Consider the following 24,210-nt stretch of genomic DNA (forward strand, 5'->3'; position numbering starts at 1 on the left):
TGCTCCCGAAAAGGCAGCGAAGAATACTTCCTTTAACTTTTTGCATTAGTTCATGTAGTAGAGATTGTTCTTCTGAGAATGTTAAATTTTTTATGCTGCACAATTACGTAATACAGACATTTATGGTTGCGATGCATCATAAGATGCGCCAGGAGACGGAAAAACAGGTTAATGATATAACAAAGCCTTGCTTCTTCTCTTTGTCTACAGCAGCTACTTTGCATGACCGGTTTGGAAGTGGGAGATGTGCTCTGAGGCGGCCAGATTTGGACACAAGCTTGCAGCGTACGTCGGCCAGATTTGGACACAGGCTTGCAGCGACGTTCTGCCTTGGATATTTTCGTCATGACGCGACAAGAACCCACTTGATCTGTTTCATCTGCCTCAACTGGATTTTCATGAGAGTGTCTGTGATCCACGTTATGATGGTGGACTTTGTTGGATGCTCGGCGGATCTTCTGCAACCCCCTACATGATGGATTCTGACATCATTTTAGACACAGTCTGTGTTTTCCTGGAACATCTCTTCGGACCCCGGACGCGACATTTTGCTTCTCGGAGATGTCTTGGACACGGAGAAACGCATGCAGTTGAAAGGACAAACAGCGTGCTAAATGACGAGAGACTTTCATGAACTTCCCTTTTCTGGGAAGACTTTCAAAGAATACTCTTTTTATGAAAGTCAGAAGTCTACATAAGTGAACAGATTTTTGGTACTTCTTCTTTGTTTCCGTGCAATACTAATTGCGCTTGGATACATACTTCAACTAACCAGACGAACACATCTTGGAGCCGATTGTAAAGTTCTGCGTACGGTTCAAAATTGCAGTGTTCCTTTGCAATTATTATAACTGTACAGTATTGTGTTCAGATACAAATTGCATCGGTTTTTAAGTGAACCTTTGTGGTCGGCAAGATTGCTACTGTTACACGACACGTTAAAACCAAACAACGGGCTTTGTGATCTTCGGACTGTGTATATATATTTGTGAAGCAACGTTGACGACAAAAATGAAAATGATGCTGTTTGTGATATTCGTTTCCTTGTTCGTGGAATGTGCCATGCAGGAGTTCGGGGAAGTGCAACAATTAATCGGCTTGGTCTTTGGTAAGAAACTAATTTTGTTTGCAAGTCTGTATATTTTGATAAACTCATGGCAAAAGAGTTGTGATTTTTTCTTTCTTTTTGGGGTAGAGTGGGGGCAGTAGTGCAATAATTAAACGACTTGGCCTTTGTAAAGAAAATCATTTCGTTTGCACGTCTGTATATTTTCATAAACTTATGGCAAAAGAGTTAAGACTTTTTTGGGGGGTAGGGCGGGGGCAGTGGGGCGTCAAATGATACATAGCGGTTTCTTCTTCTTCTTCGTACGACGGTTGTGTCAGACTCGGAATCTGGAGGATGCCATGAACATGGACGTTCTTTCCAGGTTTCAAAAACTACATTAGAACATGGTCTGGGTCATGATATATTTCGTTTATCTCTTCAATTCTTTTCAACGAAATCAAATTTTGGAGAGTTGTGTTTGATAACGCGTTCTGTCGTCATTCATTCGACATGTTTTTGTTAGCAATGGCGACATCTCAGCCACATTCAAAACAGAAAGTTTGTTTTGGCCGTCGAAAATTACTGGATTTTTGATGAAATCTTTGCCTCCAGAACAAATTTGAGGTCATGTAGCTCCCTCCTGTCTTCCAGGCAATCAGATGAACTCTATGATGTCATCATGCTGCGTCATCAGGGAACTCCAGTGCCCCGTGCAACGTCAGTACCGACCTGCGTCATACCACAACGCATCTGCTGACTTCAGCAGGGGTCTTGAAAGGTAAAAAGAATTGTTCATACACCTCGGTATTTTGTGTTTGTTTTCTTTGTATGTCGTTGTTGACGTTATGTTATCAATGTTACTGAAAACGATTTTCTTGGTTGGCTGCTGTCTATGAATCATAGCATGTACCTCTGCAAAGCAGGATATTAGCCAAGAAGAGAGTGGGCAAGAGGGGAAGAGAACACACACACACACACACACACACACACACACACACATACACACACACATACACATTCGCACCACACCACAACACACCACATACACACACACACACACACGTACGCACGGACGCACACACAAACACACACACACACACACACACACACACACACACACACGCACACACACACAAATGAAGTCACGATCCTTCCATGACTTGCACTTGATGTCCGCACCAAACAGTTTTGATTTGTATTGTTTACGCATGCTTTAAAGGCACAGTCAGCCTCCCGTAAACCATCACAAATACTGTCAGGCTTTTACACACAGTACAAACACCCTTTCGTTTAAACACTCACCGCTGGAGAACAACGTCCTAGGTGCCCTACGTAAAGAGCGAGCAATTTTCAAAGAATTTATTTTCGTGAACCGTTTGATCGGCAAATCAGGCGCCTCGTTTTGGCGCTGGAACTAACTTTTATAATCTAGATAATAAATTGACAGCTTGTTACACAAACATTCTTAAATCATAAAAGAGGAGACAACGCTACAAAAGGAGCTATACGGCCCGAGAGAGGTCTTGGAGAGGACAGCACGTTTCGCCCTGCAGTCCGGACTGACGATCTAACAGCGAACGACAACAAGAAGAAGAAATCATAAAAGAATTCTTTTTTCATCAAGACAAGATCAGTACAATTCGAAGTTTTGAAAGTTTAAAAAAGAAAAGCCCGGAAACGTGTCACGCAAACCGTCTTTCTCGTAGCAGACGATGGTTGTGCCTAGCGCCCGTTCCTCTAAACAGTCGACTGTCACCGCTCTAGTTCGTGTGAATTGCAGCCGTTTATTGCGTTTAGATTCAGAGGTACACGATAACGTGCTATTGCAGATAAGCTTACAGCGAGTCGCATTGAAATCACAAACTGACGACTACATTGTGAAAAAAGGAAACTGGATCACACGGGTTCGCAATGGCTCAGGGGTAAGATAAACCACGCAAGAATAAATTCTTTGAAAAGTGCTCGCTCTTTACGGAGGGCACCTAGGATGTTCAAAAGCGGTGGGTGTGTAAATGAAAGGATTTTTGTTCTGTGTGTAAAAGCCTGACAGTATCTGTGATGGTTTACGGGAGGCTTACTGTGCCATTAATCTTTTTTTCAGCTTCAGTAGGTGCGTGTGTACTAACAACACACAGTGCGTGCTGACCCTTCCCCCGTCCTTTCTTCCTGATCGTGCTGACGGCGTCAAATTTGACGTCACTTTCGTCACTGCCGCCACCACCACACGTAAGTTCCTAGGGCTGTTCACAAACAGTTCTTTGAGATAATATGTGATTTTAACGTCGTTGATTATTTTAAATAAAATTGATGTATTTATTTGTTACACTTATTTGTTAGGGTGCCTTGCTGGGATGCATATCAAATTAACTCTATCTGTCCCAAGATATGCCAATTGGTCCTAAGAGGGCGTAAACACTATATATAGCTAGTCCATCTGTCTGGCTGTCTTGTGTTTGCGAGCATGTCTGTGTGACCAACTGTTCAACACAACGATAAAACAACAATTGTTTTAAATCTCACAAATCCAAATCATTTTCCAGAGTACACCTGCACCTACAACAGTACACGAGCTCTGGTGTGCCAGTACCGTCAGAGCATGCGAACCGAGATGCTGAGCTGGGTGATGCCACACTTCACGGGACGAGGGTACGGCACCTTGCAAGCAATGAGCAATGCGGGACTTCTGGGGGAGGAGATGGAGGAGGCCATGGAACAGATGGTAGAGTCCGGTATCCCCCACATTCAAGCCCCCAGACCCAACAGCCAGTGTCGGAGATGTGTACCCTTGCAGTGCGGGGTGACGGTGTCCAGGGAAGCTCAGCGGTTGCGACTGATGATGCGTCGGACCAGTCTGCGTCGGACCAGTCTCCCGGCTGTACGTCGGCGGTATCACCAGTGTGAGTACAGTGGAACCCCCCTTTTAAGACCTCCAACTATCTGAGACAATCTGGTCTTAAAAGGAGGGAGTCTTAAAATGGAGGCCAATTTACACAGGTTATGAACGGAACATCTGAAAAAGCAAGGTCTAGAAAGGGAGGATGTCTTTAATTGGGGGGTCTTTAATGGGGGGTTCTACTGTATTGGATAACGTTTATTTCTCGTGTCTGAACAAGCTCTACGAATAGTCTTGATTGATTTTTGATTGCTTCAAAAGCCATCAGTTTGGGTTGTTTAAGGAGAGTAATCACCAACGCCTCTTCATCCTTGATGTTTAAAATGAAAATCTCTCAGATAAACTGAATCCCTCAAAAGATGAGTCTGGGGGAAAGTAGTTTGAAACTTCGAAGTCACAAATGCTGCACTCTAATTGAACTGAAGAGAACACATGTCCTTAAACAGACATTTCGAAATCCTTCATTTCCGATAGACTTTAATTCAGAATTCAAAGAAACATTTTTACCGCAATAGACAAAACAAATAGTAGAAAGCAATGAACAAAAATAGAAAAACTGATGATTGCATCTCTCCACAGGTCTGCTGCAGAACTCCATCCGTCCACCAGTGCCAGAAGACCCAGTAACGACAACCACACTCCCACCTTCTACCTTCCCGCTGATCCTCCCCTTGACCTCCCCTCCCGATCCCACCACCCTTCCCCCTCCACCTACACCAAAACCCACCACCCGCAGAACTACCATCACCACCACCACCCGCAAAACCACCTCCACCCGCAAAACCACCTCCACCACCACGACCATCAAAAGACCGACCACGAAAAGAACTACGCCTAAACCTGTGATAGTGACAACCCCCAAACCTGCTCCACCTGTGGTGCAAATTACCACACCTGAGAATTTGACGACCAAACCGGCTCCGATAGCAACCACGACGCCAGCGGTCGAGGTCACCACGAAGACGTCAGTGACGCCATCGACGACGTCAGCAACGACGACGACACCGCAGGAGTTCACGAGGATACTGGTTGGGTCAGACACTGGAACGACATCCGCACCTTCCACACAGGATGCCGTGAAGGACTGTGAGTCTGATACGGATAAAGCGACTCATTTGCTTGTTCATTGTTGTTGTGTTATATCTTGTCGCGAGCACCAAGGTGGTCATACGATGCCGATTTAGCATCGATCTTATTCTGTTTTATTCTCGGCCTAATCTTCAAAAAGGGTTGAAAATCAACACGTAGACCTGCATTTATTATAAATTATTGCCTCACCCAGCGGTAGTGGAAAGAGCCGGTTTTTGTTGTTGTTGGTAGCTTGTTTGTTTGTTTCTTTGAATTCCTTTGCTTCACTTCTCAAAAGAGAATGCCAACTTTTCTGCACTTGCTTTATGTGAACAATACTTGTGAAATTGCGTTTTTATCAAAGTTCTGCACTTTTCTTGATTTAAAATATTCTTAAAGTTCAGTTCAAAATAATGGTATCTTGACCTCAACTCCAAGTACTCAGTCACCCTTCCGGATTTTAGCCTCGGCATACATCTATCTCATGAATTCTGAATCCTGTTTTATTTCTGGCTTAGTCGTAAACCAATTTTAGATGAATTACGTCGTATTAAAACATCTTCATAGTTGTCCTCCGTCACTCCTTGAAGCGTATGTTTAGTGTCCCTATAATATTAACTAACTCAGGTTTTCATAGTGACGTATTCATATGACATAACTTTGGCAGCCAAAAAGAAATTCTAGCTTGCATTAGACTTTGTTATTATTGTTGTTACTTTTTTGTTTCTGTTTTGTTTGTTTGCTTGCTGTGTTTGTTTGAATATGTGCGCGATATAAATTGCATAAAAAAATAAAAATAAAAAAATAAAAAATCCCTGCGCTTAGAACTGTACCCACGGAATACGCGCGATATAAGCCTCATATTGATTGATTGATTGATAGTTGCATGTTTGTTGTTTCTTTTGTGTGTGTGTGTGTGTGTGTGTGTGTGTGTGTGTGTGTGTGTGTGTGTGTGTGTGTGTGTGTGTGTGTGTGTTTGTTTGTTTTTGTATTTTTGTTTGTTTGTTTGTTGGTTAAGGTCAGTATATTGGCTGTGTCTGCTAATTTTGTCAAATGTTCTTAATATTATTCCGTCATCCTCTCGTTCTCGTATAATATCTTGTTTTCTACAATGGTAACTTCTGTCAGTCTTTTGATAACATTTTAAATCAATTTGATCTAAATCTGAAATTATTTTCTCTGCATGTTAGTCCTATATTGCACCCTCCTTTACTTCGACTCCATTGTCCATTTAACGCCCTTCTGCGAGTATCCCTAGGTCTAAGGAATGCTTTGAGTTGTATCCTTTTGTTGAGGTCACATACTCGGACTCTAAGTTGACTTTTTTGCATTGCACAGTGACAGAGACACGGGAGGGAGGGAGTACCTCCATAGGAGGTGGGAGAATAGCGGGAGTCATCATCGGCATCGTCGTCGCCGCTGCTGTCGTTTTCATCTGGCTCTTCTTTCTCTTTCGACGACGACGTCGGCGAAGAAAGCACAGGTGAGAAGAGCACATTGATAGTGGAGAACCTCTGATTATAATTATTCGCGAAGAGCGGACGAGGCCTTGGAGAGTGCGTTTGTGTAACCGTGTAATAACTATGACCTTACATTCAACCGTTCAACATAAAGAGCTGCAGTTTTAGAGATTCTGGTTTGTGCATCCAGTAATTAATAATTTTCAGCAGCAAACCAGTCATCGGCGCACTGGTTTAGAAAATGCGCATTACCTTTACACTAATTTTATTTTATTTTTATGTATTCACTTATTCATTCATGTAATTATCTATTTCACATTTTATTTTGATTGTACATGTATAAAGAATATGTATAACCTGCACACTCAGATTATAAAGAAAAGAACAAGTTTGCATCTGCGGTTTTCATTTCAGTACGACTTTTCAAATGGTAAACCCAAAGGACGTTATGCACATATGTTAGGGCAGCCAGTGTGAGTTATAGCTTTGGTACATAGAAAGTGGAAGAAATCATAGTGGGCGAATTGCACAGGAAAAACTGTATTGTGCATCTGATGATTTTTTTTATATCACGTGCAGTGTCGTCATTTTTCACTCTCTTGACACTTTGGACGGGCGCGGTGGCGTGGTGGTAAGACGTCGGCCTCCTAATCGGGAGGTCGTGAGTTCGAATTCCGGTCGCTGCCGCCTGGTGGGTTAAGAGTGGAGATTTTTCCAATCTCCCCAGTCAACTTATGTGCAGACCTGCTAGTAACTTAACACCCTTCGTGTGTACACGCAAGCACAAGACCAAGTGCGCACGGAAATTATCCTGTATTCCATGTCGGAGTTCGGTGGGTTATGGAAACACGAAAATACTAGAGCTGTGAACGCTGTCTACCCCGAAACGCGTCTTCTTCTTCTTCTTCTTTTTCTTTTTCTCCGATCGTGATCTGCAACTCCCACGTACACTCGTTTGGGTGATTTGCTTTGTTTGCAAAAGTGAGATTTGACGTGAGTGGCCGTTTTTTACCCGGCCACTGTAGCAGTCAAACTCCGTGTTCCACAGCGCCTTAAGACAGACAGACAGACAGACAGACAGACAGACACACACACTCACTCACTCACTTACACTGACACTCCTACAAACACATACTTAAACACAGACGTGCGTGAGTGTGTGTGTGTGTGTGTGTGTGTGTGTGTGTGGAATGAAATCAGTGCGAACCTTATGCTATGTTTTTAGAGAACGGCGTAGATACTCGTCCGTGTAAACCAAAAGCAAACGTTTTTTGTTTCAGTTAAAAAAAAAACCTTCATGTTGTGATTTCAGAGAAGTGGAGGTGTCAGTGAACCCAGTGGTGGCAGGGAAACACACGTCAAGCGGGGGAGTACTGGGCAGTAAACTGCACTACAAGGCCAGACCTCTCCCCTCTGTGTCCTCCAGAAAGGTGAGTGCATAGTTGTCTGCGCACAGCTTTGCACTGTGTTTGCCGCAGATATGGAATAAATGCTCTGCTAAGTATTTTGTCGCTGGATTAATTTTTAAATTGTCGAAAGAAGCACATTTGTCACCAGTTTGTCGCGTTTTCTTATAGCTTCCCCTTCCTTTTGTTCATTGTCCCCTTCTCCCTTTTTGTCTTCTTCTGCGTGCTTATGTCATCTTTAGGAATGGCTGCAGTTCTGTGAGCATTAAATACTTCGAATAGTTACTTTGGTTGAAACCGCTAGAAGTGGTAGCACAAAAAAGAGAAACAAATCTAGATGTGTTGTGTTAAAAGATGAAGGGCTTTTGCATGTTAATTTTGAACCACTAAATACCACCACGCCAAGAAATCATGCATGTATTCTGTTAACAACTGCAAAACTCTTGATTGTTTTGTTTTTTTACTTTGGCAGGCTGTGATAGATGCTGTTGACGCAGACGATCAATTCGAGAAATCGGACGATGACGACGACGACGATGACAGCGAAGTGGAGAACCCTCCCAACAAAGCCAGGGCGGAGCGTTACACAACACCTCCGTCCTCCAGAAAATCCAGCCTGGCCACGAAGCAATCTTTTCGAGACGACGACAGTCAGCACTACGCCTCCCTGGACGAGTTGGCCATTACTTCTACCCAGAATACACTTCCTATAAACGTCATTTCCGTTACAGCAGCAAGTGGCGTAGTCGGCTCTGCACCAGCAACTGGTGGCGACTCCGCAAAGAGATCCAGCAAAGAATCCGGGAAATACTACAACATGGAGGGTGTGGCGACTGCTAAGAACGTGACTGGTCAATCGTCGTCAAGCAGTGGTGATGCTTCAAAGAGGCCAACGAAAGAGTCTAAGAAATATTTCAACATGGATGGTACGGATTCAGCTAAAGGTGACACTGGTAGTGGTGGCTCCGACAAGTACTACAACCTCAAACCGGGTGCTGCACCGCCTCGACCTGGAGCGGCGTACACTGAGGTCACGCTGTCATCGGATACCGGCAACGTGAATTATGTCAACACCACATCCCCTTCTGCCAGCCTCTACGAAACGCCTCGCCTACAACCAAGCCAGTCGCACTTGTACACGTCGCTGAAAATTAAAGGGAAGCCAAGCAACGCATCAATTAAGAGCAACTCGTCGACTGTCTCCAGGACGGAATCGGACCCCAACTATGTGAAGGCCTCGGTCACTTTTCAAAGCCCTCGCGGCGGGGATGTCTACTCCGAACCGTACGGCTCTGTGAGAGCAAACAACGGTCGTCCAGGGATTGGAGACCAGAGCCAAGGCAGTAACAGTAGCAGCAGGACTACCGCCTCGCAGGAGGGTTCGAAACCGCCGACGCCGACCAGTACCAGTCCCAAAGTTGACAATGATGGGTACTTGCTTCCCGTAACACCGAGAAAACAGCAGCGACTTTAAAGCGTAGAATGACTGATTGCTTGACTCTGCAATGATTCTACCAACGGATACGAGCCTTGTAAGGAACTAGTTCTTCTCTACTTCATGCCATGTGCCACAATCAGAAAGTCTGGGTTCTTTCCCACGAAGACGTGTCGTAGGATGAACTGTGGTATCTTAAAAGGGTGCAAGTTCATAATGCTTGGCATCTCAACTCCCGCATCATCAAGAAAGATAGCTGCGACTTAGGAAAAACTATGACTGATGCTGGACGCTGCGGTAATTCCGCCTAAGGATTCAGTCCTTGGAAGGACATGGTCGCTTCTACGCCTGAACATAATGATAAATACTCCTTGCAAGCACGTTCCCTGCGAAAAACGACGGTAGTTTCGAGGAGAGGACTGTAGGCCTAGCGAATGACGAACAACAGTATGATGAAAAGCGCAAATGGCCAGAGCCCCATGTGATATTTAGCATGGCATTGCACAAATACAGCTGCCATATCTTCGCTTATAGCTTCAACAATACAAAGAAAAAGGCGATTCTTACCGGTGTTCCCTAACTATGCTGAAGTTACGTTATAGTAAGTCTTGCCGTATGGTATCGCCAGTTTCAACGGTTGACAAATATATATGGATGACATGTGGCTTAAAAACCTGGGGGTGTGTACCTCGGACGTCTGCAACTGAACAATGGGTTTGAGTTCTGAGTTTGGACCAGTCCTGAAATGTGCAGGAAAGAGAACCGTATACGAGAGAAAGTCTGTTGGGACTCTGAACTTTGTGGACAACTTGCACAGAGATAGCAGAACTAGGAAAAAGTGATATGTGAAGGAAAGACTTGTGAAAACTCTGTAGTACGAAAGCAAAAGTAAGAATTTGGCTGGATTAAAAATAGGTGACAGACTGCACTGGGGATCAGGATAAGGACAAAGTAATCTTGAAAGGAATATGTGGACAGCTTGCACAGGAGAGAAGATGTAAGATGAAGTGATCTGTGGAATAAATGAACAAAGTGTATGGGAAAGCAGGAGCATGAATTGATGTGCGATAAAAAGACATTGACATTGTACAGCACAGTTAGAGTAAGAAGAGTTGTTTTGGACTTTAGAAAGTGTTACAGAAAAACAGGAGCAAAAATAAGTGGTCTGGAGTTAAACAACTTTGGACGAACTGTATTGCAAATAAAGAGCAAATAAGTAAAGGTTACATGCCGAGTCTCAGTGATTATTAAAAATAATGGTCGAAGTTAGCGGATCATGAAAAATGCGAGCTTTAGCGAGCTTTTTCATGACCGCGAACTGAGACCATTATTTTTTATAATCACTGAGACGAGGTGTGTAACCTCTTTATTCCTCCTTTCTTCAGTTATTCAAAGAAAAGAGGAGGTTTTTTTGCGAAAGTTTGATCGAATCCTATTCACTCAACCAGTCAACCTGCGCAGGCGATCGATTAATGCGCGGTTGTATAGTTCCGTGCAAATCATTCCATTCTGTTAACACTTCTTGTCAGTTTTCCTATTTTGGACTAAAATCAAGTACACAGATATGCTGTTATTCTGCTGTGGCGGCAAAGGCAGATATTGTGTGTTCTGTATATGTTTTGGTATCGCTTAGGATAATGTTCTTTCGTCAAATGGGACTAGCAGACGAACTTTTGCACCCGTGTTCCAACGTTAAAAACTGTATGAAGTTCAGTTTTCTGGGAAAAATAGTGTATGAAACCGCTTTATGTTGTTTAAATTGATGAGATGTGTGCATTTGGTTGCGTGTGATCTGTTTATTAAATGAAATATTGTTGAAAACTGACCATCGGATTGCAGTCTGTTGTCGAAGAAACTGAGTGAAAAGAAGGGGAACAACTCTTGTCGCTAGATAAAGAATGAGTTACTTGCCTTGTGAAATTGCTTGTGATGAACGTTTGAGCACGGCAGATCTAGATTCAGAAAACAACCGAACTCATGGATTTTATATGGAGATTCATGTGTTCAGGCCTGTAGTTGTTAATTTAAATGCGGTATGTTTGTATTGTTTGCTCCAGAGATGTATACTTCGTACATTAGAGCGTTCGGAACTTTTCAGTCGCGAAAAGTAGTACCGAAACAGAACAACTTCTCAACCCATTGCACTATCGAGGATTGAGGCTGTTGCTGGGTGGTTATTTGTTTGGTTGCTGGGTCATTATCGAAAAATAACTAGCTCTACAAGTTTACAGAGGTAAAGAAGCAGAGGGGGGAATAAGTGTTAAAACACGCACAAAACTGTGTCTACGGTGTCAGGACTAGAAAAAGGGTATGCAACACAAAAGACTCCAGAAGGTGGCGTTCACACGAACAAAACAACTAACACCAATTTTCTAGTTCTGCATTATTTATATCTCATTAAATCAGTCATCCATCACATTGATACTCATTCATATATATGGCAAAAATATTATCTCAGGGTTTCTTCCTTGCGCTGCGGCCTTGATTCCAGTTTGCTCACCAGCGATTGGCTTAAGGAAGGGAAGTATGGGGTATAGGGATACAGGTTTCCGGTTTCGTAGAGGTCTGGGTTCATCTGGTTGGAGGGTTTTCCATCCAGGTTCCTCTGTATCTCGGTACCATCTCGCCACAGTGCACATCAACCAGTGTCTGGGATCTCGCACGGGGAACCCTTTTCTGTGCTTCACAGATAAAAGGGTGATTCTTCAGCACAGTAAATACACAGGCTATCTTTCTACCTCGTGTATTGCTTGTCTATATCCAGAGCAAGCCTAGTCCTCTACTTACAACTACTACCGGCTATTTCACTATAGCCACGTCTGGCTATCTTTTAGCGGCACGACCTTTCTTGTCGTCCGCTGCTCGAAGAATGCTCTCTCAGCTAGGCTCGCTCACGTCACATGACTTTTCCCGCCAAGCCGTGATTCGCCTGCCATCTATCCGCGCGTGACATGCGACAATATAGTCCGTAACCTATTTACAGATTCTTGACATACGGTATGTATAGAAGTAGTCCCGCCGCTTGGATGCATAGTGACATTCTTTGTTGCTTTTATTGACGCATGATTGTGTATAAGACTTTAGTGGCGTTTTTGTTTTTGTACGCGGCTTGTCTTTTTATTTTATTTTTTTTAATTTTTTTTACAGTGTAACTTTTATCCAGCTAGGCATATCACAAAGCGTAACTCCAGGTAAAGGTCCTTCTTTTCCCACACAAGACACCGAGAGCATCAAAGCCAACTCTCACACAAGCAGGGAGATTTCAATATCACCAATCCCTTCTATAAAACACCCCTCAACGGTTAATGGAAGATTTGGGTTTCAATCAATAGGAAGCTTAAATAGCGCGTATTCCGTGTGTACAGTTCTAAGCGCTTGTCGAAGAGTTGTCAACACAGGACAGGTTTCTTGTCTCTGGTTCGAGAGGATTATTGCTTGACCAACAAGGATTGCGAACGGCGTGTGGAGTTCGAAAGCAAATTACGTACAACGGCGGGCTGATTGAAAAGTCAAGTCTTCGCAGTAACGCTCATCCGCTACCGAAGTAGTTACTGATACAAAGTAAAAGCGGGTCTGACGTGCACGAACCAAAAGTGGGAGCCATTGTTTGTTTTAAGAATCTGCTTTATTAACAAGGTTACGGGCATTAATCGTGACTTCATCAAGACACTCCATGCTTCTTTCGAGTATGCTCCGTAAGGATCAGTGATTAGGTTGTTGTGAATAGTGTATGAGGATAGGATACTTAAGATGTAACTTATTTCGCGTGTAAACATTCATGTTCACCACTATACATCTATGTAAGCTTTTACACGAGGTAACAGCATCCTGGCTGCTTTTGTGCAGAGCGGACATTTTGCTGAATTCATTGAGCAGATTGACAGAGGTGTCACTTTGGTTTGTTTTACATTTCTTTTAAGTACAAGTACAACATGCATTGCTTACCGTTCGTCACTCAATAAAAGTGAATTATGCAGAGACCCAAAAACTTTACTTTTGCGTAATTGAGTGTTTGAATCTTTGATTTGCATGTTGTTCATTTTATTGGCACAACATAAAATCACGTAAACCAGGATTACATTTTTAAAAATTCAGTTGTCCTTGCTGTTGTTGTTTTTGTTGTTTTTAATGTTGTTGTTGTTTTTGTTGTTAAAATTGTTTTTATATAGTTTATTTATGTGTGTGTGTGTGTGTGTGTGTGTATACAAGTGCGTGCCCGCGTGTGTGTGTGTGTGTGTATGTGTGTGTGTGTGTGTGTGTACAAGTGCGTGCCCGCGTGTGCGTGTGTGTGTGTGTGTGTGTGTGTATGTGAATATGTATACAAGTGTTTGCCCGTGTGTGCGTGCGTGCATGTGTGTGTGTGTGTGTGTGTATGTGTGTGTGTGCGCAACAACAACGCTAAAACACACACACACACCCACACACACATGCGCACACGCGGGTTAACACTTGTATACACACACACACACACACACACACACACACACACACACACACACGCGCGCGCGCGCGCGCACGCACAAAGCCGGTAACATAAAAACAAAAACAAAACAAATAAAAACTAAACAAACCCACAAACAAAAACATCAACCCAAACAAACAGAACACCAAGCCCACAAATAAACAACAACAACGCTTACACACACACACACACACACACACACACACACACACACACACACACACACACACACACACACACACACACACCCCCACATACACACTTACACACACTGACACACACACACACACACACACACACACACACACACACACTGACACACACACACACACACACAAAACTGGTAACAAAACATCCCAAAACCCCACCCACACACACCCCAAATCAAAACGAAACAAAACAAACAAAACAAAACAAAACAATATAAAACAAAACCGGACACAACAACATCAAGCCAAACAAACAAACCACCAAGCTAGCATGCCCAAATAAACAATCACACAACAACAAAAACATAATTGTTCGGAACAATGCCATCCCCCACCCCCTTAACCCCCCCCCCCCCCCCCCACACACACACACACACGCACACGCACACGCTAAGTAATGGACAGATGTAGTCGTCACGCTCCCCTAAAGTGATCATTTACTTTCGGAGTACATGAAATAGACATTATCAACACGCTGCGGAAGACTGGCTACGCATGCGCAATAAGCGCAGCAGCAAAATCGGAAATGATTAGCAGACAAACGAAAGTAGGTTTTTCTGCGATTTTCCGAAACGCATGCACATACAGTTGGAATGCTATTCGGCTTTAAATGCAATGCATGATTAAGCGTTTCATATCCACAAACTTTGTTTGTCCACATATGTCCTGTCATATCATATTCTGCCTGGTATTTTATTCCAATTTTTATCCGGACAAAATTGTTGCTACCTGAAACTGTCCGGCATGGCTGCCTACAATACAAACCCGCAGTACGAAGTCGTAATCACTTGTGACCAGCATTTTCATTGAATCGTGGTGAAGCTTTACTCATTATGTGTAGATGGTTTGTAAATCTCGGATGACTTTTCAGCATATCTGTATAGTCCGATTACATTTTGTTAGTTTAAACAATTCGTTTTGAGAATGATTATCATTATGATGGTGTTTTTTAGATATTTTTTTATAAATCTGATATGCAGATTTGTTGATTAGAAAAAGCAGATATTTGGAAAGAATAAAATAGATTGAGACCTCTATTTATTATTTTGTTTCTAAAGAAACCTTTGCATATACTAATTTCACTAAATTATTTCTAGATTCAAGTTTAATTGATGCGATTTTGAGGAAAAATTACACACAAACTGAGAGTAAATGAGAAAAAGTACAATTAAGAAGGAAAACACTATCATGTTTTATATTTCTGTAGAAGTTCAGAATTTGTGACAGCCATTTTCAAATATTGCAAGACCACAGCATTAGCCCGGGAATGCTCATGTTCGCCCTAGTGCGCAGGCCTGTTTGTTGTCATCAACACATCTTCATAATTCCTGGGCCAATTCCATATCACCAACGGCTGCACATCTTCTCTGGGTTGTATGCGGCTTAATTATGACAAGAACATGAGGCATTAACAAGACATTACATTTTTTTTCCCAAAAAATGTTTGCGGCATGTAAGGTGTTAAATGAGAGTAAATAATACAGTTTAATTGATCTATTTACTTAAAAAAAATAATTGTTATGACTTTTTAGTGCTTGAAGTTGAATTCTCATTTTCTGAAAGATAAAATATTATTTTTGTTTTGTACTTTTACTACATACAGTGTCCATGTACTTCAACACCAGCCTATCAAGATTTTTCATGTATAGGTATGTAAATCTTGTAGATCGATGTCAACATCATGTCTATCAATGAAAACCTTGTAAAATCTTGCCAAAAAACACCCTATGCTACTGCTGTAGTTTCTAGCTGCACAGCAACTTGCAATAAAGGGACATAACTAAACAGTTCAGTGTTATTTTATAATAATGCAAGAGTTTTCTCCCTTCTGTAATTCCATCTCGTACTCTACCACCTGAAGTTTTAGATCCTTTTCTTGTGGCCCATTCACTCCATTTCTTGTTTAGGTAGCCATACAAGTCACAAAGTGTTTGAAGTGTAGTACAGTGGAACCCCCCCTTTTACGACCTCCACAAATCTGAGATCAGGTCTTACAAAGGAGGGGCCCGAACATGGGGGTAAATTTACAGAGCATATTGTGACCCTCCACCACGGAATGAGTCGCATGTCACCTTTGCATGATTTTCATATTTTTACATTTTCCTAATGAGTTTTTTATGCTCTATCCAGTGGTGAAAACCGTTTTAGAAAAGAGCGAAAACTGTTTGAGTTATAAGCCTGTGATTAAGGTGACCCTCACACTGTTACCGGACACGCCGCGGACTTAATATATTAAGCCTAGCGCAGAACCACGCGATGTGACATGCGACTCATTTCGTGGTGGAGGGTCACAAATTATGAACAAAACATCTGGGAAACTAAGATCTTAAAAGGGAGTACGTCTTAAATGGGGGTCTTAAAAGGGGGGTTCCACTGAGAACCGTTTTGTAGCGAGTGATATTCATTTTAAAGGCTTGCTGGCCCAGTGTCTTCCACCATCACCCGGACACCGGTGATGTGCAGAATGTTGTCAGACTACGACCATCTGATCGTCATTTTCCCATGTTTTGGGCTTGGTAAACTCTTTTGCTGTGTTTATCCGGGCGGCATGCGGAAGTAATTCAGATGTTCAGACCAGTGAACTTGTTACTCCATTTCTAAGGGATTGACTCATGAAAAAAACAAATAATTCTGAGAATTTCACAAGAATGCACTCAAAAGTTTCAGCATTATTCCAAAAGTGTACGCGATTCTTTGTGTCACCTTAAATTTCCCCAAAAGTGCAAAAGGTTTGGCAGATCTGACACAAAAGTTTTCAGCGTATTACAAAAAAGTGTCAGCGTTTTTTTTTTAAATTGTCAACGCCAAACAACATCGCTGTTCATGTAAGGCTGAAACATGAAATCCAACAGTTTGATAAGCATTCCGGCAGGCATGTTGCTAAAGACAATAAAGGTCTGAACCTTGGAAGAGCAGTGACAATCTCATTAATTGTGTTCATGGCTCCAGACATTATGAGGCAGAGTATTCATATTTCAGATGCACCCAATAAGTTCAACTTTGAACTAACCAGGAGAATTTATAACATGTGTTGCTTTCGCTTTTTGTTGTCCTTCTGTTTTGTCTGTTACCTGAAGAAGCGAACATTCGTATAATTATGCTGTCCTTGTATCGGTGAGTACGTACAGAATTCTTTTGTTTTTCAACTATCTTGCTGAATTAAACAGACACTACAAACCTCCCCACAGTCATGTTTTTTCTGAAATAATCCTTTTGTTGCAAGTTGTTTGACTGATTATGAACAACATGAGCTAGTTATAGCTTCTCTTTAACAATATTTCAGTTTCATTATTTAAGAGGTAAATGAAAATGTGTTAATATTATCCTCCTCCTCTTCTTCTTCCACCCCTTTTCCAACCCATTGATACAAGCCTGTCATGTCAGGCAAAATACCTAGTGAAAATATGTGTATCTTTCATTTTAAAATAAGATCGCACTCTTGAAGTTTGTAGTGACAGAGAGAATTGTGCTTCTTCTTCTTCGTTCATGGGCGGAAACTCCCATGGTTTTTGTGACTGCCTTTACCCCGCCATTTAGGCAGCCATATGCCGCTTTCGGGGGATGTATGCATGGTATTTTTGTGTTTCTATAACCAACCGAACTCTGGCGTAGATTACAGGATCTTTTCCATGTGCGCTTGGTCTTGTGCTTGCATGCATGTACACACGAAGGGGGATAATGGCACTAGCATGTCTGCACAGAAGTTCACCGGGGAGATCGGAAAAATCTCCACCAGGAGTGGCCGGGATTCGAACCTCCGACAGGGGCTGGGATGTAGCTCAGTCGGTAGCGCGCTGGATTTGTATCCAGTTGGCCGCTGTCAGCGTGAGTTCGTCCCCACGTTCGGCGAGAGATTTATTTCTCAGAGTCAACTTTGTGTGCAGACTCTCCTCGGTGTCCGAACACCCCCGTGTGTACACGCAAGCACAAGACCAAGTGCGCACGAAAAAGATCCTGTAATCCATGTCAGAGTTCGGTGGGTTATAGAAACACGAAAATACCCAGCATGCTTCCTCCGAAAACGGCGTATGGCTGCCTAAATGGCGGGTTAAAAAAGCGGTCATACACGTAAAATTCCACTCGTGCAAAAAAACCACGAGTGTACGTGGGAGTTTCAGCCCACGAACGCAGAAGAAGAAGAACCTCCGACCTTTCGCTTGGCGGCAGGCCGGTGACTTATCCACTTGGCCATTGCGCCTGTCGAGTCGTGCTTAATGAACAGCATCTGTTGCAAAGTTGTTTGAAATAAAAATCTGTTTGTTGCCTTTGCACTTAAAAAAAACCCCACGACGCTGACATTTGTGCTTAATGAAAATCGTGTATTGCAGGCGTAAAACTTCATGAAATCCCAACCAGTCTCTCATATTGCCCTTGCACTCGAAAATGACATTCTTCGCAATGACATCAACAACAACAAAAAACAGGATATTGTAATTTCTGTTTCAAAAATGCTCTGGCAATCAGGAACAAGATAAAAATGAGGGTAAGAAACATGAGGTGCAATTCAAAACGGAAATTTAATTCTGTATCGATCCATCCTCAAGCGCTTGCCTAATTTCTGCTATTGATCAGCCAACAAGTTCTCGCCAACCTTTACACACTTGCAATGTTCGCTGACCTTTGCGGCTGCAACTTAATCCTCGTTGCAGACGCTGCGATTAAAGCTCTTGCATTTTCCTTTACTTGACAAGATGGCAGGAGGAACAATTTGTTTTTGGCTTGGTTTGTCCAAAAGTTTCTAGGAAGAAATTGTTTCAATTCACATGCACTTTGGATAAAGTGCTGATTTTTACTCTGCTAGATGAACAGGTCAGAATGAAGTTGTGGATTTTTGCTTGGTTTGAACAAGGGTTTCCAGGAACTTATTGTTTTGAGTTCACATGTGCTTTAATTGGGTCTTTGATTGAGAGAGGATTGTTCAAAATAGTGTTTTGCTAAACCAAAAAGAGTGATTATGATGTGATATCACGCAGTCAGTGCAAACATGTCCATGGTCTATGTGTTTTCCCCCATCAGACTTTGCCTGAAATTCAGTATATAATTTTTAAACAAACAAACATGCAGAAATGAAAGTAACAATAACAAATCTTACTTCAGGACCACAATCACAAAACATGCATTACCAGATATAGAAACAAATATATTCTCAGAATGTCACAGCTGAAAATAAAGTAAGTACTCCTCTCCCCCCCCCCAAAAAAAAAAAACCACACACAAAAAAAAACACGCACATCAAAACAACAACAGAAAAAACAAGTCGCGTAAGGCGAAATTACAACATTTAGTCAAGCTGTCGAACTAACAAAATGAAACTGAACTCACTGCATTTTTACAGCAAGAGCGTATACTCGTAGCATCGTCAGTCCACCGCTCGATGCACAGGCAGTGAAATTGACAAGAAGAGCGGGGTAGTAGTTCCGCTGAGAAGGATAGCACGCTTTTCTCTATCTCTATTCTTTTTAACTTTCTGAGCGTGTTTTTAATCCAAACATATGACATCTATATGTTTTTGGAATCAGGAACCCACAAGGAATAAGATGAAATTGTTTTTAAATCGATTTCGGAAATTTTATTTTAATAATAATTTTTATATTTTTTAATTTTCAGAGCTTGTTTTTAATCCAAATATAACATATTTATATGTTTTTGGAATCAGAAAAAGATGACCAATATGATAAACGTAAAATTGGATCGTTTTAAAAACTTTTTTTTTTTTTTACAATTTTCAGATTTTTAATGACCAAAGTCATTAATTAATTTTTAAGCCACCACGCTGAAATGCAATACCGAAGTCCGGCCTTTGTCGAAGATTGCTGGGCCAAAATTTCAATCAATTTGATTGACAAATGAGGGTGTGACAGTGCCGCCTCAACTTTCACAAAAAGCCGGATATGACGTCATCAAAGGTAGTTATCGAAAAAAAGAAAAAAAAACATCCGGGGATATTATTCCCAGGAACTCTCATGTCAAATTTCATAAAGATCGGTCCAGTAGTTTGGTCTGAATCGCTCTACACACACACACACACACACACAGACACACATACACACACACACACACACACACACACACACACACACACACACACACACACACACACACACACACACACACACACACACACACACACACACACATACACCACGACCCTCGTCTCGATTCCCCCCTCTACGTTAAAACATTTAGTCAAAACTTGACTAAATGTAAAAAGAAAACAAGTCGCGTAAGGCGAAAATACAACATTTAGTCAAGTAGCTGTCGAACTCACAGAATGAAACTGAACGCAATGCCATTTTTCAGCAAGACCGTATACTCGTAGCATCGTCAGTCCACCGCTCATGGCAAAGGCAGTGAAATTGACAAGAAGAGCGGGGTAGTAGTTGCGCTAAGAAGGATAGCACGCTTTTCTGTGCCTCTCTTTGTTTTAACTTTCTGAGCGTGTTTTTAATCCAAACATATCATATCTATATGTTTTTGGAATCAGGAACCGACAAGGAATAAGATGAAAGTGTTTTTAAATTGATTTCGAAAATTTAATTTTGATAATAATTTTTATATATTTAATTTTCAGAGCTTGTTTTTAATCCAAATATAACATATTTATATGTTTTTGGAATCAGAAAATGATGGAGAATAAGATGAACGTAAACTTGGATCGTTTTATAAATTTTTATTTTTTTTTACAATTTTCAGATTTTAATGACCAAAGTCATTAATCAATTTTTAAGCCACCGAGCTGAAATGCAATACCGAAGTCCGGGCTTCGTCGAAGATTACTTGACGAAAATTTCAACCAATTTGGTTGAAAAATGAGGGCGTGACAGTGCCGCCTCAACTTTCACGAAAAGCCGGATATGACGACATCAAAGACATTTATCAAAAAAATGAAAAAAAACGTTCGGGGATTTCATACCCAGGAACTCTCATGTCAAATTTCATAAAGATCGGTCCAGTAGTTTAGTCTGAATCGCTCTACACACACACACACGCACATACACCACGACCCTCGTCTCGATTCCCCCCTCTACGTTAAAACATTTAGTCAAAACTTGACTAGATGTAAAAAAAATTAGCAGAACAAACAACAAGTCGCGTAAGGCGAAATTACTACATGTAGTCAAGCTGTGGAACTCACAGAATGAAACTGAACGTCGTCCGCCGCTAGTGCAAAAGGCAGTGAAAGTGACGAGCCTGTTTGACGCGGTAGCGCTGTGCTTCATAGCACGCTCTACCGTACCTCTCTTCGTTTTAACTTTCTGAGCGTGTTTATAATCCAAACATATCATATCTATATGTTTTTAGAATCAGGAACCGACAAGGAATAATATGAAATTGTTTTTAAATCGATTTCGGAAAGTTAATTTTGATGATAATTTTTATATTTTTAATTTTCAGAGCTTGTTTTTAATCCAAATATAACATATGTATATGTTTTTGGAATCAGAACATAATAAACAATAAGATGAATGTAAATTTGGATCGTTTTATAAAATTATGGTTTTTTTTTACGATTTTCAGATTTTTAATGACCAAAGTCATCAATTAATTTTTAAGCCACCACGCTGAAATGCAATACCGAAGTCCGGCCTTCGTCGAAGATTGCTTGGCCAAAATTTCAATCAATTTGATTGAAAAATGAGGGTGTGACAGTGCCGCCTCAACTTTTACAAAAAGCCGGATATGACGTCATCAAAGACATTTATCGAAAAAAAGAAAAAACCTCCAGGGATATCATTCCCAGGAACTCCCATGTCAAATTTCATAAAGATCGGTCCAGTAGTTTAGTCTGAATCGCTCTACACACACACACACACAGACAGACACACACACACACACACACACACACACACACCACACCCTCGTCTCGATTCCCCCCCCCCCCCCTACGTTAAAACATTTAGTCAAAACTTGACTAAATGTAAAAACCAAAAAAACAACAGCAGCAAAACAAAAGCAAACAAGTCGCGTAAGGCGAAATTACTACATTTAGTCAAGCTGTGGAACTCACAGAATGAAACTGAACGTAGTCCGCCGCTATTGCAAAAGGCAGTGAAAGTGACGAGCCTGTCTGGCGCAGTAGCGATTGCACTGTGCTTCATAGCACGCTTTACCGTACCTCTCTTCGTTTTAACTTTCTGAGCGTGTTTTTAATCCAAACATATCATATCTATATGTTTTTGGAATCAGGAACCGACAAGGAATAAGATGAAATAGTTTTTAAAACGATTTCGGAAATTTAATTTTGATCATAATTGTTATATTTTTAATTTTCAGAGCTTGTTTTTAATCAAAATATAACATATGTATATGTTTTTGGAATCAGAGAATGACGAAGAATAAGATGAAATTGATTTTGGATCGTTTAATAAAAAATATAATTCAATTACAAGTTTCCGATTTTTAATGACCAAACTCACTCATTAGTTTTTAAGCCACCAAGCTGAAATGCAATACCAAACCCCGGCCTTCGTCGAAAATTACTTTGCCAAAATTTCAATCAATTTAATGGAAAAATGAGGGTGTGACAGTGCCGCCTCAACTTTTACAAAAAGCCGGATATGACGTCATCAAAGGTATGTATCGAAAAAATGAAAAAAACGTCCGGGGATATACCCAGGAACTCTCATGTCAAATTTCATAACGATCGGCCCAGTAGTTTAGTCTGAATCGCTCTACACACACACACAGACAGACAGACAGACAGACACACACACACACGCACACACACACACACATACACACACACACACACGCACACACACACACACATACACACACACACATACACCACGACCCTCGTCTCAATTCCCCCCCTCTATGTTAAAACATTTAGTCAAAACTTGACTAAATGTAAAAATAAGAAAGGAAAAAAGAAACAACTCAATCTTTATAAGCTTTAGCCTTTAACAGTTATGCACACTCTGTTTTATACACCACAGTGGCTTCCCGTTGATTAAGTTCGCAAGGTATCGATCAACGAAGAATGTTGTGGATTTTTGCAATCCCTATCTGAAATAATCATCAATAATTGCCCATGTTCAACATGGCTTTGCATGTGATTTCAGCAGCTGCATGCGCTATAATTGATTTGTTTATATACACATCACGCAATAGCACCTGAAGTGTAAAAAAGTCGTGGGAGCGCATTCAACAAGACACATAAGAATCTTAGTTGTTGTTTCTCACGCGATCTCCATCCGCACGATCGGATTTGTTTGTTTGTCAAACATTTTCAGACCATTACCTCCTAATAGCCGTCTATTAGCCGTGACAGGTAGGCTGAAAAGTTTGCAGTAATTTGCTAAAGACTTGTTGATTGATTTTTTTCTTTGTGCGCATGTTCTTTCAGGGAATTATATTTTCTGTTCTCTCTCTCCCCCCCCCCCCCCCTCAGTGGTTGTGTGTGTGTGCGTAATGTAATGGCTTTGGCAGCGGAATTGTGGAATAGAACACAATCATGGCTGATGTGGCTTTCCATCCTTTTCCTCTCCCGTGTCTCCAGAGAACCATCACCACCACACCTTCCGCCTCGACAGAGCTGCCGTTCGGGTCAATAAAGGAAGCGTGACGCCGCCTAGCGCCTGTGTTTGCAGTGCCGTGGAGACCGGCGAAGAATAATGGTAACTATTGATTACAGTTTGTTCCTGTTAGCACCTGCTCTCACCTGTATATATGTTACGCTTTCGCAAACCCTTCTGTGTCGGTTCGTTGTGAAATCTGTCCTGAGCTCAGCTGGTTAGGTCTTTAAAGGCACAGTGCAGCTCACAGCCTTCCTTGTGCGTTTTTGTTGCAGCTGAGTGCATTTACAGTTCAAAATTCCTCATATGGTAGTAAAACAAACCCCAAACTACCCAACGACGACATCTGTGAAGCTCGACAGTTTCTTGTTCACGCGAGTGCATAAATTAACCTAGTTATTACGTACGTGGTGTTTGGTCGGAGTTCGATTCAACTGAGTGATTCCGGCCTCCATTTTGTTTTACACAAACTCATGCATGATGACGTCTGACATAGTTTGCTAGTGACGTGTCTTTTTGTGCATGAAGTGGTGATACCTGATCTAAATTTAGATTCAAAAATAGGCCAAGACCAGAAATTAATTCGTAAAAAAATCGCAGTTCTTGACTCTTTGGGTGCAAGTCAATGAAACTTGGAAGTTCTTCTAACGGATAGCTGCCTGAGATATGACTAAAAGTCCCAGGGGCTCCGTGCACCTGGATTTGACAAGT

General features: G+C 41.6%; 1 protein-coding gene across 1 annotated transcript in view; it reads left to right on the top strand.

Annotated features, from left to right (window-relative positions):
* The window catches only part of LOC138964571 (probable serine/threonine-protein kinase nek3), a 32,103-nt gene extending 18,699 nt beyond the window's left edge, over nt 1-13,404 (top strand). Inside the window, exons 2-9 of the mRNA XM_070336562.1 lie at nt 211-1,108; nt 1,700-1,826; nt 3,150-3,274; nt 3,589-3,945; nt 4,521-5,027; nt 6,348-6,492; nt 7,782-7,899; nt 8,348-13,404. Coding sequence (XP_070192663.1) covers nt 1,012-1,108; nt 1,700-1,826; nt 3,150-3,274; nt 3,589-3,945; nt 4,521-5,027; nt 6,348-6,492; nt 7,782-7,899; nt 8,348-9,349 — 2,478 coding nt within the window. The 5' untranslated portion in view covers nt 211-1,011 and the 3' untranslated portion in view covers nt 9,350-13,404. The remainder of the gene's footprint in view (nt 1-210; nt 1,109-1,699; nt 1,827-3,149; nt 3,275-3,588; nt 3,946-4,520; nt 5,028-6,347; nt 6,493-7,781; nt 7,900-8,347) is intronic.
* The last annotated feature ends 10,806 nt before the right edge of the window (nt 13,405-24,210 follow it).

Source organism: Littorina saxatilis, linkage group LG4, assembly GCF_037325665.1.
Source record: "Littorina saxatilis isolate snail1 linkage group LG4, US_GU_Lsax_2.0, whole genome shotgun sequence".
In the NCBI taxonomy this organism is placed as follows: Eukaryota; Metazoa; Mollusca; class Gastropoda; order Littorinimorpha; family Littorinidae; genus Littorina; species Littorina saxatilis.